Genomic DNA, 17,473 nt, shown 5'->3' with positions numbered 1-17,473 from the left:
AGCCTCTGACCGGGGCGACTCTTACTAAGCAGGGATAAGGAGACATTTTCAGAGAGTCACCCCAACAGTGAGCGGCATCAACCAGCTCTTCATCCTGGGCGACACCATTGCTGTTTCACACAACTTGATTCAAACATTTGCTATGAAAGCACAACCAGGGCACCCTGATGGCTGAATATTTGCTCCAATCTTCACCTTGTTACCTCAGAGAACACTTACTTTTACAAGTTTAAACTTGCATTTTTTTTTACTATTAGAGACCCCATTATAACGTGATAGTTTGGGTCCCAAAAAATTGCATTGCGAAAAAAGCGGGGTCGCGCTAAATCGGGGTTTCAAGAAATTTTTGTAGTTCCAGTAGAAATTAAAACATAAATTAATTTTTAGTAAAATAGACTGTCCCCGCTCCTGGCGGCGGCTGGGCGGAAAGGTCCCCGTTCCTGGCGGTGGTAGGGCGAAGCCAGAGTCCAATGACTCATTGTGTTCAGCTCATCTACCTTGTCTCCTGCACTGCAGTCCTGTCTTCGTCACATTTGTCTCCATGATGCCTGAGTTTAAATTCTTGTCTTTTTCTAAATGTTGACTTTTTATATTCTAGAGACTTCATTCACCTCTCCTTCCCTGTAATTTTATCCATTCTTTTCCAAAGTCTGTTGAAGCACCTCTTCCCCCCACCCACCCACCACTGTTCAGTTAAAAGCCCTATCCACAGCCCAAGTTGTGAGATTTGCAGGATCCTGGGCCTAGCATGGTTCACGTGAGGCCCATCCCATTGGAAGAGCTCCCTCCTTCCCCTACACTGGTGCCACTGTCCCAAGTATTCAATCTCACTCCAGACAATTTCTCCTTTAACTCACCCCACTTCCTCCAAATCAAACAAGTCGCATGGGTCCCAGCTACACCTGCTTGTTTGTGGAGCGATCCATGCTGCAAACCTACACAGGCAAGACCCCCCCACAACCCTTCCTCTAATATTGACACCTACATCGGGGCTGCCTCATCCACCTGCAATGAGCTTGTCAATTTCATCCACCTCGCTTCCAACTTCCATCCTGACCTCAAACTCACTTGGTCCATCTCCAATAACACACTCCCCTTTCTTGATCTCTCTGTCTCTATCTCGGGAAACCAGCTTTCCACCGACATATACTATAAACCCTCCAACTCCCACAACGACTTGGACTACACATCCTCACACCCTGCCCCCTGCAAGGACTCCATCCCCTTCTCTCAATTTCTCCGTTTCTGCTGCTTCTGTTCCCAAGATGGTGTCTTCCAATCCAGATTTTCCGAAATGTCTGCCTTCTGCCACAAACGTGGCTTCCCCTCCACCACCATCAACTTAGCCCTCACCTGCATCTCCTCAATTTCCCGCTCATCTGCCCTGTACCCTTCTGTCCCTAACTCTAACCCTAATGTGCAACCAACACAGAATCCCCCTCATCCTCCTCTACCACCCCACCAACCTCTGCATCCAAAACATCATCCGGGCCTTCCACAGGGACCGCTTCCTCTGCAATTCCCTCATGCACTCATCCCTCGGCACCTTCCCCTGGGCCTGCAGGGGAACACTTGCGCCCACACCTCCTCCCTCACCCCGGTCCGGGGCCCCAAACAGGCCTCTCACATGAAGCAACACTTCACCTGTACGTCCAAAGGACTGATTTACTGCATCCGGTGCCCCCTTTGTAGCCTTCACTACATCGAAGAGACCGGTCGCAGACCCGGAGATCGCTTTGCTCAGCACCTCCTCTCCATCTGCAACCACAACGACTACCCAGTGGCCAACCACTTCAATTCTGAGTCACACTCCCGTGCTCACATATCTGTCCATGGCCTTGTGTACTGTCCCACCCTGACCACCTGCAGATTGGAGGAGCAACACTTTATTTTCCATCTGGGCCCCGTCCAGCCACATGGCATGAACATCGACTTCTCTTCTTCCCATTAAACCTGCTGGCTCCCCCTCCCCCTCCCCCCCCCCCACACCCTTCCACCTTTCCTGACCTTCCAATTCTTTCACCCATAGCCCTGTCATCTTCCCCTTCTCCCCCCCCCCCCCCCCTCACTGCTGCTGTCCCCTCCCTCCTTTGCAGATGAGATGAGATGCCCTGAACTCTGGCATAAGGCTGGCAATACAGCCTTCAGGGCTCTCTATCCTCGCCACAGTGTCTATTCCCATGACTACACTATATTTCCCCAATCACTACTACATTTCTTTCCCCTCCCCCCCCTCCCCACAACCCTGAACTATGGTGCTACAGTCAAGTCACATATCAGCCCCCACTCTCATCCACACAGGAGTGAGAATCTTTGACCTGTTGGACAAGTTCAAGTGCTGGGACTCCTTCATTAACTGGGTCCCTCAACCTGCCTCACCAGTAGATCCCTGACCACAGACCCAATTTGAAGAGGTTAATCGAATGGATGAGGTGTCCAGTGTCCCTGTGTAGCATTTGAAGATCTGTTTCCAGTTCATCGACTTTCACCCGGAGTTCCTCAACACTGTAGATAGATGTGGTCATCTGGAACCACAACGGGATCTACGAACTTCCACATCAGGCAGCACATTTGCAGTCCCTGCATCCTCCTTTCATTTAATTATAGTGAGACCCCCAGTATCTGGCACCTATGGGGATTGGCAGATGCTGGATAAGTGAATTTTCCAGTTGCTTGAGATTGTGTGTTGTGTGATGGGTGAACTGACCGCTAGAGGTGCAAATTTTAAACTTTTGTATTTTCTACCTATTTATTTATTTATCTCTTTATTAACTTTGCTGGTTGCTTGAGGCTGCCAGTTGGTTGAATTCCAGATTTTGAGGATTTTATTGCACTGCACTTGTAATTTGGTGACTTGTTTAATTGTTGTGTTGCCACTAACTTGTTCAGCTTCATGTGCCAGCCCACTAGACAATTAGAAATCGGGCTTGGACTTCATACTCTCATATCCATACAATAGACCAAGTCATTGGGTGTTTTGAAGGCAGAGATTGATAGGATTTTTGATTAGCCAAGTTGTGGGGAGATGGTGGGGCAGACTCGATGGGCTGAATGGCCTTTTTCTGTTTCAGTGTCTCGTGGCCTAAAAGATGGTGATGTTCTGGTGGCGACTCTCTCTTGGGGAAAGTGGACAAATCCCAGGCAGCACCTCGCTCTGCTGTAGAAATCCTCTATGGCATTTTTACCTTCACCTACACTTTTCTCTCGTGTCAGTCTCTCCCCCTCTCTCTCCTGACCCAGATTTCCCTGGAATTCCGCTCACTGGCCAAGGTTTACCAAGATGTGATCGCTAACATTTGCCATAAGATGGGATTAGGAATGGCAGAATTCTTGGAGAAAAGAGTTCAGACCATCAAGGAATGGGACACGGTATGAATAAACATTGGGCATGTGGGGTTAGAGGTGGGGGGGATGTGTGCAACCTTGTTGAATTATAGGCTGGGAGAAATGCACGTCTCTTGGGTTATCCCAATAGCAGGGTCAAAGTCAGGAAGGAAGGGGAGTGGTTTATAAAAAAAAAAAAAAAAAAAAGTGGGGTGAGCAATGGCTTTCTTGTCTGGGGAGGCTGTAGTCTGGATACTCTGCTTGATAGCAGTGGACACAGGCAAATGTAGAGGAATGCTAGGTTCACTGGAAGGAATCGAGCAGCACAGGTTTCTAAAGCCAGAATTGGCTTCTACCATGTGGTAAATAAATATAAATTTAAAAAAATACGAGCATTCAATAATCTGTATAGGCCAGCATTTTTCATCCATGTGATTAGTTTCAAGTTAATTATGGAGAAGGATTGGTCTAGGGCCTCGTGTTGAGATTCTAAATTGGCCAATTCTGTGGAAATGAGAAAGGATCTAGAATGTGTGGATTGGGATAAGTTGTTTTTGGGCAAGGATGTGTGAGGTAAGTGGACGACCTTCAAAGGTGAAATGTTGAGAGTACAGAGTTTTTATGTTCCTGTCAGGGTTAAAGGCGAGGTTAGCAGGCATCGGGAACATTGGTTTTCAAGGGATATTGGGGATCTGATGAAGAAGAAGCGAGAGGTGTAAAACAGGTATGGAGCAAATGAGGTACTAGAAGGGATCAGAAAATGGAAGGAAATACTTTAAGAAGGAAATCAGGAAGGGTAAAAGAAGACATGAGGCTGCTGTGACACTTAATGTGAGGGTAAACCCGAAGGGGTTCTACGAGGATATTAAGAGTAAAAGGATAATAAACGACAAAATGGGTCCCCTAGAGGTTGTCTGTGCGTGGAGCTTCACGAGATGGGGGAGATCTTAAACAGTTTTTTTGTATCAGTATCTACTCAGGAAGCTGGCAGAATGAGGAAGGAAGGGAAACAAACATTAGTGACATGGAACATATGGAGATTAAAGGGGAGTAGGGGCTTGCTGCCTTACAGTGGGTAAAGGTAGATAAATCCCCAGGGCCTGACATGATATTCCCTCAGACCTTGAGGGAGACGAGTGTAGAAATTGCAGGGGCCTAGGCAGAAATATTTAAATTGTCCTTCACCACGGGTGAGGTGCTGGAGGATTGGAGGGTAGTTCATGTTATTCCATTGTTTAAAAAAGGCTCCAAAAGTAAACCAGGAAATTGCAGGCAGGTGAACCTGACATCAGAAGTAGGTACATTATTGGAGGCTGTTCTGAGAGATCAGATATACAAGTATTTAGACAGCCATGGGTTGATCAAGGATAGTCAGCATAGCTCTGTACGTAGGAGGTAGTATTTAACCAATCTTAATAGAGTTTTTTGAGGTTGTTACCTTGAAGGTTGATGGAGGAAACACTGTGGATGTTGTCTACATGGACTTTAGTAAGCCCTTTGACAAGGTCCCTGATGGGAGGTTACTTCAGAAGGTTCGGACACTGGGTATTCATGGAGAGATTGTTAACTGGATTTGAAATTGGCAGAATGGGAGGGTGGTGGATGGTTTCTTCTCAAACTGGAGGCCTGTGATTAGTTGTGCCTCAAGGATCGGCGCTGGGACCATTGTTGTTTGTCATCTATATCAATGATCGGGATGATAATGTGGGAAATTGGATCTGCAAGTTTGCAGATGACACTAAGATTGGAGACGTTGTGGACAGTGAGGAAGGTTTTCAAAACTTACAGAGGAATCTGGACCAGCTGGAAAAATGGGCTGAAAAATGGCCAATGGAATTTAATGCAGACAAATGGAAGGTGTTGCATCTTGGAAGGACAAACCAAGAAAGGACATGCATGGTAAATGGCCGGGCACTGAGGAGTGTGGTAAAACAGAAGGATCTGGGAATATAGAAACATAATTCCCTGAAAGTGGTGTCACAGGTGGACAGGGTTGTGAAGAGAGCTTTTGGCATCTTGGCCTTTGTAAATCAAAGTATTGAGTACAGGAGTTGGGATGTTGTGGTAAAGTTGTATAAGACATTGGTGAGTCCAAATTTGGAGAATTGTGTGCAGTTTTGGTCACCAAACTACAGGAAAGAGATTAATAGGATAGCAAGAGGGCGGAGAAGATTTACTAGGATGTTGTCCGGACTTCAGGAACTGAGTTACAGGGAAAGGTTAAACAGGTACAGACTTTATTCCTTGGAGTGTAGAAAAATGTGGGGAGATTTACAAAATTGAGGGGTATAGACAGTAAATATTGAGTAGGCTCTTTCCACTTAGATTAGAAGAGATAAATACGAGTGGACATGGCTTTAGAGTAAAAGGGGACGGTTTAGGGGGAACCTTCACTCAGAAACTGGTGGGCGTGTGGAACGGGCTGCCAGCTGACATTGTAAATGTGGGCTCACTCTTAAGTTTTAAGAATAAATTGGATAGATTAATGGATGGGAGAGGTCTGGAGAGTTTTGAAATGGGTGCAGGTCAGAGGAATTAACGGAATGATGTTTTCAGCACAGACTAGAAAGGCTGAAAGGCCTGCTTTCTGTGCTGTAGCATTCTCTAGTCCTATGGACACAGGAGCTGCCTAAGTGTGTGAAAGGAAAGGATTTTGGTGCAGGAATTGGGAGTGGCTGTGTTGTCCTTGTGTCAGTCCAGAATGGACTCGATGCCCCACTGCTGAAAGGATGTGTGATCCTGCCTGCAGCTGGAGTGAAGGGTTGTAACAGCAGGCTGCTTCGACAGTGGGTGAGTGCTATGTGGTGTGCTCGGTCTGCGCTGACAGCTTCCTTTGTTTTCAGTACTGTCACTATGTGGCGGGCCTGGTAGGCATCGGCCTGTCCCGTTTGTTTGCAGCCTCTGAGCTGGAGGATCAACTTGTTGGGGAGGACACAGAGCTGGCCAATTCCATGGGCCTCTTCCTGCAGAAAACCAACATCATTCGCGATTATCTGGAAGATCAGCAAGGAGGACGCGAGTTCTGGCCCCAAGAGGTGAGCCTGGCTCTGAGCTCCAAGATTGGGTAGTAGTGCAGTTCAGCGTCTTTCCAGTGCTTCAAAAACATTTCTGCATGGTGACCAAAGATCTGCCCATTAGAAACATCTCCGGCCTTTGGTGGAAAAGAAACACAGCTTTTGAATTCTGTGTGAAATATATTCTGCCATGAACAGCTTTGTGTTGTGAAAACATACCTCCCAGTTCCCTGTCCACATCTGAGGAAATACCTTTCTAGCTTCTGCTTTCAGTTCCCCTGCGAGAATTTGTACCTCTCTGAGATCACATCTCATTCCCCTTGTCCTCATTGAGGAAAGGAGCATCCCACCCCTTAGACAGTCCCTTTCTGTGAGTCTTGTTGATCTCTGGCTGCTTGCACTTGCACTGGCTTGTCAGAGTGGAAATGATTTGTGGATGTGACCAAGAACAAGCCCCTTCAGCCCATGTGTCTGTCCTGTGCAATAATGCCCAAATTAAAATAGATCTTTAGTGCATGCACCTGATAAATATCCTCACCCCATTCATATTCATCTGTCTATTTCAAAACCTTTTAAACCCTACTTCCACAACTGCTCCTCGTCCCAGACACCCTGCACTCTATGTAAAAAAAATAAAATAAATAAAATAATAATAATAATTTGCCCCACACATCTTTCAACTTTTTCCCCCTCATCTTAAACAAATATCCTCTGTGGGTGACACTTGTACCCTGGAGATAAGATTTTGACTGTCCACCCCATCAATGCCTCTCATGGTCCAAAGAAAACAACCCAGTTTGTCCAACCTCCCCGATAACTTGATTTCTCGAATTCTGCCAACAGCCTGGTAATCCTCTTTTCAAAGCCTCCACATCTTTCACTTAATGAGGTGGCCAGAATTGCAAACAGGATTCAAGATTCCTTTTATTGTCATGGGACACTACAAAACATGTCTTTGGCTTGGCTTCGCGGACGAAGATTTATGGAGGGGGTAAAAGTCCACGTCAGCTGCAGGCTCGTTTGTGGCTGACAAGTCCGATGCGGGACAGGCAGACGCGGTTGCAGCGGCTGCAGGGGAAAATTGGTTGGTTGGGGTTGGGTGTTGGGTTTTTCCTCCTTTGCCTTTTGTCAGTGAGGTGGGCTCTGCGGTCTTCTTCAAAGGAGGTTGCTGCCCGCCAAACTGTGAGGCGCCAAGATGCACGGTTTGAGGCGATATCAGCCCACTGGCGGTGGTCAATGTGGCAGGCACCAAGAGATTTCTTTAGGCAGTCCTTGTACCTTTTCTTTGGTGCACCTCTGTCACGGTGGCCAGTGGAGAGCTCGCCATATAACACGATCTTGGGAAGTCGATGGTCCTCCATTCTGGAGACGTGACCCATCCAGCGCACAAAATTACATTCTGCCTGCCGCAAGGCTAAGTATCACCATGAGCATTGCCTGCCGCCCCTAAGAGACAGGAAAGCAAAAGGGAGTCACTGAGGGTCCGTGGATTCGCCTCCAGTTCTCCCGCAGCCTCTGCAGCTGCATCCTGAGCTCCAGATCCAAACTTCCGACACAACCAGGAAACCTTTTGGGAGCCCTTGTTGCCTTGTGTTTCAGGTGTGGAGCAAGTACGCGGAGAAGCTGTCCGACTTCACCAAGCCCTCAAATATTCAGGCAGCGCTGCAATGTTTGAATGACCTGATCACCAACGCCCTGCAACATGTCCCAGATGTCATCAAATACTTGTCTCGACTCCACAACCAGAGCGTTTTCAATTTCTGTGCTATTCCACAGGTAGAGTACACCGTCACTGTCTGGAGAGAAGGTTGTCGGTTCTCTGTTCACATCCCCCTTCTGCCTCTCCCTCTGCTCTTGTTCTCTAGGTGATGGCTATTGCCACATTGGCTGCCTGCTACAACAACCCACAGGTTTTCCGGGGTGTGGTGAAGATCCGGAAAGGCCAGGCTGTCACACTGATGCTGGAAGCAACCAACATGGAGGCTGTGAAAGGGATGTTCCGACAGTACTCTCGAGTGGTGAGGACCTTGCATAATAACTGTTCTGGATGTAGGAGTCACATGGTTAACAGTGATCATCCTCTCCCTGTCTCTCTCCCCCAGATTGGACGGAAAGTTCCAAGTGCAGGGAGGTCTGGAGCGGGCACATGGCAGATCGTGATGCAGGTAGAGTCACTGAGCCAGATGGAAGGGGAGCTGATGTCCCGAAGCTACCTCTCTCCCATCTACCTGTCCTTGGCAATGTTCCTGGTGGCAGTGAGCTGGCAATACTGGCAGACCCTGACACGTAGCTCCGAGGAGTACAGACACAGTCAGTGAGTATGTCTGTTGCTGCCTTCCAACCTTCCCTCAAAGGGGAGCTGCAGCAGGAGAACCATGTGATGATTTGCTATCCCTGCAAGGGACTGAACCATGATTCTGAACAGGATCATTCATACCAATTACATCTCCAGGGAAGCTTTAGTCAGGCCATGGCACCGGCCCCGTCACAAACCCACCCCATGCAAAGCCTGTGTGTACACATTCTGAACATTAAGCCTGTGGCTGGGCCACTGCTGCAGGATATGAAGACTCTTGTGTGAATGGGTTGGGGGTTTATGGTTCCAAATAGAAGTTGGACAACTTCTCACAGCCGGGGTCAAATCCCCGGACAACATAGAAGTATTTGAAGTGACTGTGTAGTGGGAGTCCTACTTTGTTTCTAACCTGCATTCATTGTGGCAGGGCAGTGTAGACGGAGCTCTATCTGTATCTAACTTGTGCAGTCTCTGCACTGTCTACCATCTTTGGAAGGGTTAATGGAACCATATTCCCAACTTAAGGACGTTTTGGGGGAATCTGGTCAGGTCAATAGTTTTTGCATAAACTTGCTGATTGAGTTTAATGTAATAAATCATTTTGGATGTTTGTGTCTGCAATCTTCTGCTGTGTACAAATTCTTTGTCCTCTTGTGAATTGGGTTCCATTCGATCATTTGGTTATTGACTTTTGTGGTGACAGACTTTAAGGGTTTAGAACTTGAGAAACATGAGCAGGAGTAAGGCCATTTGATCTGACAAGCTGTCTCTGTCATCAGTGAGATCCTGGCAGATCAGACTTTGGACCCCGCTCCACTTACCGGTCTTTTCTCCGTAACTCCTCATTCCCTTACGATGCGAAAACTCAGTCTTCAATGAGGCAGCCCCTATTACTTCCTCGGGCAGAGAATTCCACTGATTCTCTGCTCTTTAGGAGAAGCAGTTCCAACTCATCTCTGTCCTAAATCTACTCCCTGAAGCTTGAGGCTATGTCCCTTATTTCTAGTCTCACCGAAGAGCAAAAACCACTTTCCTGCCTCTATTTTGTCTATCCCTTTCATACTTGTATGTTGCTATAAGATTCCCCGCTCATTCGTCTGAATTCCAATGAGTACAGTCCCAGGTCACCCAGTCTCTCCTCAAATGCCAACCTCATCACTCGAATCCACCTCCTCTGCATTTCCTCCAAAGTCAGTCTAACCTTCCTCAAGTAAGGAGACCAGAAATGCACACAGTACAGGTGCGGCTTCACCAATGCCTTGTCCAGTTGCAGCAGAGCCTCCCTGAATATAATTCTAATCCTTCTAACAATGAAGGCTAGCATTCCATTTGCCCCTTGATTATCTCTGGATCACAGAGGAGATGGCTTCTGCAATGCCCTCATCGTGGCTCTCTACAAGAATAAGGGAAGCAAATCAAACTGCGGAAACTACAGGGGGATCTCACTGCTGTCAATCACAGGTAAGATTTTCGCCCGCATCCTCCTGAACAAATTTGTTCAGAAAGGAATCTCCCAGAGGCACAATGCAGCTTTCGACCAGAACAGAGTGAAGTGGACGTGATATTTGCCATGAGACGTTCAGGAGAAGTGCGTCAACAGAACAAGCCTCTTTACTCTGTCTTCATTAACCTGACAAAGGCATTGACACTATAAACAGGGAGGCTCCTGGATCATCCTGAAACGTTACGGATGCCCAAGGAATTTGTAAAAATGGTTCAGCTGCTCCATGATGGAATGACGTGACAGGTCCTCTGCAGTGGTGACACATCAGCTGCATTTGCCGTTTCTAATGGGGTGAAGCAGAGCTGTGTACTAGCCCCAGTCTTGTTCAGTCTGTTTTTCACTTTCAAGTTGTCACGTGCTGTCCAAGATCTAGAGGAGGGAGTGTACATCAGGTAGCGACTGGACGGCTCTCTCTTTGACCTTCACCGCTTGAAGACACGGACAAAGTGCCTCTACACAGTCATTCAAGAACCCTTTTTGCTGACGACTGTTCTTGGTGAACAAAGATAGTGATCGAGAGTTAATGCTGACCAGATTCTCAGACGCTGCTACGCTCTTTGGCCTCACCGACCTGAATAAGACTGCAGTCTGTGCCAAACACCAACATCATAGAACCAAAAAAATCACATCCAGCTGGCAAATGTAAACAGCTTCAAATACTTGGGGATCATCTTCTCGAGTGATGGGTCTTTGGACAAAGAAATTGACTCCTGGATCAGCAAGGCCAGCCAGGCTCTGGGGAGGCTAAATACCATAGTGCTCAATCAACATAATGTCCGCATCTCCACAAAGCCGGAAGTCTCCAGATCTGTGGTCATCCCTTCTCTCCAAGATGCATGTGAGACCTGAGTTCTGTACCAATGTCACATCGAACAACTGGAGAAATTCCACGTGTGCACTCCGTTCCATCCATTGGCAAGACCGTGTCTCCAACCTGGAGGTCTTGGGTCACACGAAGTCCACCAGCATCGAGTCCCTGATCATCAGAGCCCAGATGTGGTGGGTGGGACACGTCATCAAAATGGACGACCACCGTTGCCTCGCCAGCTGCTCTATGGTGAACTGGAGACCTCAAGGTCGTCCACGCAAGCGCTGTGAAGGGAACCCTACGCTACTGTGACATCCAGTCAAGAAGCTGCAGATGCTGAAGGGTCCCATTGGGGAGCCCTGTGTGATGAACTGCACCTCTTTGAACTGAAGGGCAACCAATGTAAAATAAACCTGCTGCACCTACAAACCAACCTTTTGCAATTCATGCATAAGTCCTCCTGCACGACAGCACGCTGCAATCCCTTCATTTGAATAATCTGATCATGTTTTCTCCCCAAGTACATGACCACACATTTATCAACATTGCGCGCTTTCTGCCAGATTCTTGACCACTTGCGTAACCTACCCATATCTCTGCACAATTTCCTTTCCCATTCAGTGTAGTGTCATCAGAAAACTTTGTTGCAATATGATCCATTCTGTCTTTCAAATCATGAATGTGTATTGTGAACAGTTGTGGCCCACGACCAACCCTGGCAGCATCCCACTCGCCACTGATTGCCAGCCATTTATCCCAACTCTGCCTTCTGTGGTTAACCAGTGCTGATCCATTACTCCCAACACCATGAACGCTTATCTTAGGGATAACTGTTATTGGGCATCTTATTGAACACCACCTTGAAATCCGAACACAAAATGTCTACCTACTCCTCCATCCACCACACTCATTCTATATTCAAACCATTCCAGAATGACCTGTCTTTCCTAATTCATGTTGTGTCTGCCTGATGTCTCCTTAATGACGGCTTCAGCCATTTACCTGTCGATGGATATTAATGGTCTGGTCCATAGTTACCGGCGTGTGGCTTCATCAGTTTTTAATTGGCAGTGTAACATTTGGTGACTTCTGATCCACTGTGACCTTCCCAGAGTCCAGAGAGAACCACAAACTCATCAACTATAACCCCAGCCCCTGGGGATGCATTCTATCTACTGAGATTTCTTACACCACCTCTTCTGTGAAAGTGCCTCCTGTCACATCCATATGGGAGACATACACTACACTAGGGACTGACAGAATGGGATGGTTATTAATCCCCCCTTCTCATCTTTCCAGGGATATTCAGTCACCCTTTTCTGTTTCATATAATCATGTCTAACTACCAGTTTTTATATTTTGTGTAAGTTGACTTTCAGAATCATCTTTATTGCTTTCTTAGTGGTTCTTTTTAAAGCTTTCCCAATCATCCAGTTGCCCCTACGCACAGCCACTTTGAATGTACAAACGTTTATGTGGATGCCTTCCTGTATTTCCAGTTACTCACAGATGCTTCACCCCACCCTCGCTGGTCTCATTTTGATCTGGAATCTTCTTTTGTGGAGCGCTGTGAAATTTCTGAATCTTCGTGAGCCCCAGACCTGATCTGTATGTGGTAAGGAGGAAATGAAACCCATTTCCAAATAGTCTAGGGAAGTCCAAAGGCATAAATAACCAAGAACTGAAGCCCTCAATGTGCTCCTGTTTTCTGTCTTGTAATGCTGGCCTGACCACAGCAGCTGACCTTGGTCTACACCTGAACAGAAACTCCTGGGCCTCATCTGCCCACATCTTGGACGGTTTGGGGGACTGGGCCCTGTCCGCCCTCATGAGTGAGATGCTTGCACTCGCCGAGGGCCACAGGCCTTGCCTGCTCTTTGAGCAGATTTTCCTGGAGCAACTGCCCGAGGATATCCAACTCTTGCTCCCTGACGAGGACTTCAACGACCCGAGGGAAGTCCCAGCCTGGGCAGACGTGCTCTGGAGAGTGAAGGAAGAAAATGGCACCTCTATGGAACAGATCACCAAGTCCTGATCCCAGCTGGCAACTACCCAACCATATTGCTTTATCATCAACTATGGGATGCAGGAGGAGTCACGTAATGGAGTAGTGGCCGGTCGTGGAACTCCAGCCCTCTCCAGAAAAGTAAAAAAAAAGATAGAGAAAAACCAAAGGCACAAACATAAAAACCAAAACAAAGTGAAAGTGTGGAGAAAATGGCAGCGAAGAAAGAAAAGCCAAAAACAATGGGAAGAAAAGAAGGAAAGACGTCGGAAGAAGAAGGTGAAGGCTTACCTGTCCGAGGAGGCCCGCCGTGGAGGTCAGTCGAAGCCCCGAACTCGGGACTTCAAAAATGGCTCATGGAGCCAAACAAAAGTGCGAATCCTCGCACATGCGCGATGCGCAAGACAAAAATAACACTGACGGGAGGGGGGACCAGCTGAGGAGTCTATCTCCACAGCTGAAACAGACAAGTACAACACAACAGCAAGAGGAAAACAGAAAATAACGAGAGCAAGAAAGAGAGTAAAAATAAGAAATCAAAGAAACAACAGATGACCAACCCAGAGGAAGAAGACCAGCAGCAAGACACTTCTAATAAAAATAAGAAGACCAAAAATACCCAACAAAATAAAACAAACAACCCAACAAGAAAACCAGAAGAGACAGAGGTAAAGGACACAGATCCTGGAGTGGACTCAGAAGAAGAAGAGGAAGAACACAGAGAAATGGAAGATGAAGGGAAGGGCAAGTACATGGATATATTTTTTTTAAAGAATATATGGAATCAGTAAAAGAATGGCAGTCGCAAGAATTCAGTGAAATAAAAAGAAGAGTAAAAAGTACAGAAGAAAAAATGAATAGATTAGAGATGATCATGTCAGATATAGGAAAAAGAGTGGACAAGGTGGAAGAGCGAGAAACAGCCGTAGAAATGGAAGTAGATGACTTAAAAAAGAAATTAGAAGAATCTGATAAAACACAGCTGTAAGCTCAGAAGATAGATATAATGGAAAATTATAATAGAAGAAACAATATAAAGATAGTGGGCCTTAAAGAAGATGAAGAAGGCAAAAATATTAATTTATAAAAGAATGGATCTCCATGGTCCTAGGAAGACCAGAATTACAGGAAGAAATGGAAATAGAAAGGGCACACAGAACATTAGCCTCTAAACCACAACCACAACAAAAATCAAGATCCCTTCTAGTAAAATTCCTAAGATATACAACAAGAGAAAATATATTGGAGAAGGCAATGAATAAAATAAGAGAAGACAAAAAACCACTGGAATACAAGGGACAAAAAATTTTTTTCTATCCAGATATAAGTTTTGAACTCCTGAAGAAGAGGAAGGAGTTTAATGCAGTAAAAAGGTTATAAATTTATGTTAAAATACCCAGCAGTACTTAAAATAGTTATCCCGCGCCAGCAAAACAGACAGAGAGATGAAGAAATTAACAAGAACAAAAATGACAACAAATTATATGTATGTGTATATGTAGGTGTGTATATATAAAGGTACAAGGACTGCCTAAAGAAATCTCTTGGTGCCTGCCACATTGACCACCGCCAGTGGGCTGATAACGCCTCAAACCGTGCATCTTGGCGCCTCACAGTTTGGCGGGCAGCAGCCTCCTTTGAAGAAGACCGCAGAGCCCACCTCACTGACAAAAGGCAAAGGAGGAAAAACCCAACACCCAACCCCAACCAACCAATTTTCCCTTGCAACCGCTGCAATCGTGTCTGCCTGTCCCGCATCGGACTGGTCAGCCACAAACGAGCCTGCAGCTGACGTGGACTTTTTACCCCCTCCATAAATCTTCGTCCGCGAAGCCAAGCCAAAGAAAAAAAAAGAAAAAAAGATATATATATATATATATATATATATATATGTGTGTGTATATATATATATATGAATGAATATATATGAATGAATATATATGAATGAATATATATGAATGAATATATATGAATGAATATATATGAATGAATATATATGAATGAATATATATGAATGAATATATATGAATGAATATATATGAATGAATATATATGAATGAATATATATGAATGAATATATATGAATGAATATATATGAATGAATATATATGAATGAATATATATGAATGAATATATATGAATGAATATATATGAATGAATATATATGAATGAATATATATGAATGAATATATATGAATGAATATATATGAATGAATATATATGAATGAATATATATGAATGAATATATATGAATGAATATATATGAATGAATATATATGAATGAATATATATGAATGAATATATATGAATGAATATATATGAATGAATATATATGAATGAATATATATGAATGAATATATATGAATGAATATATATGAATGAATATATATGAATGAATATATATGAATGAATATATATGAATGAATATATATGAATGAATATATATGAATGAATATATATGAATGAATATATATGAATGAATATATATGAATGAATATATATGAATGAATATATATGAATGAATATATATGAATGAATATATATGAATGAATATATATGAATGCGTGTGTGTGTGTATCTAAGAAGGGAAAGAAAGGGAAGAAAGGAAGTAAGGAGGGAATTAAGAGAGTGACCTTTGTTATATATGAAGATTAAAATCTTTTCTGGGGGGGCTGGGTGGGGAGGAGATACGATCACTGCGAAATCAGTTGGGGCTTGCGAGTGAATTCGCAAATCCAAATGGAGAGGGGAGATGTGGTTGTCCGACAAGGGACAAAGGGCAACTCAGGAAGGGGAGGGGCTATTGGGGTTAAAGGAATTTTAGATATGAGAATAGTGGAAATATTTTATGTTTTAGAAATGTTGTCTTAAAATGTGTTCAAAAAAAGAAAGCAGAAATGGATAAGAAGGGAAGGTGGTGATGAGGAAACAGAAAGGAAAGATAAACAAAGTATGAAATGGCTATGTTGAACTATATGACTTTAAATATTAATGGAATACATAACCAAATCAAAAGGAAGAAACTTAAATTTACTGAAAAAAGAAAAAATTGATATAGCATTTGTACAAGAAACACATCTAACTGAAGTGGAACACAAGAAATTAAAGAGAGATTGGATAGCATCATTTAATTCAAAAGCCAGAGGAGTAGCTATATTAATCAATAAAAATGTACCAATCAAAATAGAAGAGGAAATAATAGATCCAGCAGGGAGATATGTAATGATAAAATGTCAGATATATTCAGAATTTTGGAATTTACTCAATGTATATTCACCTAATGAAGAAGATCAAAAATTTATGCAAGATATCTTTTGGAAGATAGCAGATACGCAAGGGAACATACTAATAGGAGGGGATTTCAACCTTAATTTGGACTCAAACATGGATAAAACTGGAAAAAAAAGCTAACAGAAAGAACAAAGTAACCAAATTTATAATTAAATCGATGCAAGAAATGCAACTTTTGGAAATATGGAGGAAACAACACCCAAAGGAAAAGGAATATTCATATTATTCGGGCAGACATACAACATATTCAAGGATAGACCTATTCCTGTTATCAGCCCACATTCAAGGGAGTTAGGAAAACGAAATATAAAGCTAGACTATTATCGGACCACTCTTATTGGCAACAGAGCTAGAGGACATCCCACCAAGAATGTATAGATGGAGATTAAACTCCATGCTACTTAAAAGACAGGATTTTAGAGAATTAATTGAACGACAAATTAAAATGTACTTTGAAATAAATACGGAATCCGTGAAAGATAAGTTTATACTATGGGACGCAATGAAAGCGTTCATCAGAGGGCAAATAATAAGTTATGTAACTAAGATGAAGAAGGACTACAATTGGGAAACAGAACAGTTGGAAAGGGAAATAACAAATATAGAAAAAGAATTAGCAATAAAGGAAGATACAACTAAAAGAAGAGAATTGGCAGATTAAAAAAAAATAAAATATGAAACACTACAAATATATAAGGTGGAGAAGAACATAATGAAGACAAAACAGAAATATTATGAACTAGGAGAAAAAACGCACAAAATTCTAGCGTGGCAGCTTAAGACCGAACAAACTAAAAGAATGGTATTGGCATTAAGGAAAAAGGACAAGCAAATTACATATAATCCAACGGAGATCAATGAAAACTTCAGGGAATTCTACGAGCAACTATATCAAACTGAAAACGAAGGGAAAGAAGACAAAATAGATGAATTTCTAACTAAAATTAAACTACTGAAATTACAAACAGAGGAGCAAAATAAATTAATAAAACCATTTGAAATAGAAGAATTACAGGAGATAATAAAAGAAACTACCGAACAATAAAACACCAGGAGAGGATGGATTCCCAATAGAATTCTATAAAACATTTAAAGACTTATTAATCCCTGCCCTCCTGGAAGTAATCAACCAGATTGATAAAACATAAAACGTACCAGATTCATGCAAAACAGCAATAATTACAGTAATACCAAAGACAGGGAAAGACCCACTTGCACCAGCGTCATATAG

The 17,473-nt window shown here is 43.8% G+C and overlaps 1 protein-coding gene across 6 annotated transcripts in view; it reads left to right on the top strand.

The window, feature by feature from the left end:
* fdft1 (farnesyl-diphosphate farnesyltransferase 1) overlaps positions 1-9,255 on the top strand; it is a 28,783-nt gene extending 19,528 nt beyond the window's left edge. For 5 of the 6 annotated variants that reach the window (XM_069930593.1, XM_069930594.1, XM_069930595.1 and 2 more), the window contains 5 exons: positions 3,241-3,369; positions 6,168-6,359; positions 7,938-8,114; positions 8,204-8,356; positions 8,441-9,255. In XM_069930593.1, coding sequence (XP_069786694.1) covers positions 3,241-3,369; positions 6,168-6,359; positions 7,938-8,114; positions 8,204-8,356; positions 8,441-8,656 — 867 coding nt within the window. In that variant the 3' untranslated portion in view covers positions 8,657-9,255. The remainder of the gene's footprint in view (positions 1-3,240; positions 3,370-6,167; positions 6,360-7,937; positions 8,115-8,203; positions 8,357-8,440) is intronic. The other variant, XM_069930597.1, reaches the window with a different exon arrangement.
* The last annotated feature ends 8,218 nt before the right edge of the window (positions 9,256-17,473 follow it).

This window comes from Narcine bancroftii, chromosome 4, assembly GCF_036971445.1.
Source record: "Narcine bancroftii isolate sNarBan1 chromosome 4, sNarBan1.hap1, whole genome shotgun sequence".
NCBI classification, from domain to species: Eukaryota; Metazoa; Chordata; class Chondrichthyes; order Torpediniformes; family Narcinidae; genus Narcine; species Narcine bancroftii.
Note: the sequence above shows the minus strand (reverse complement) of the source record. Positions and strands in the feature narration are given on the sequence as shown.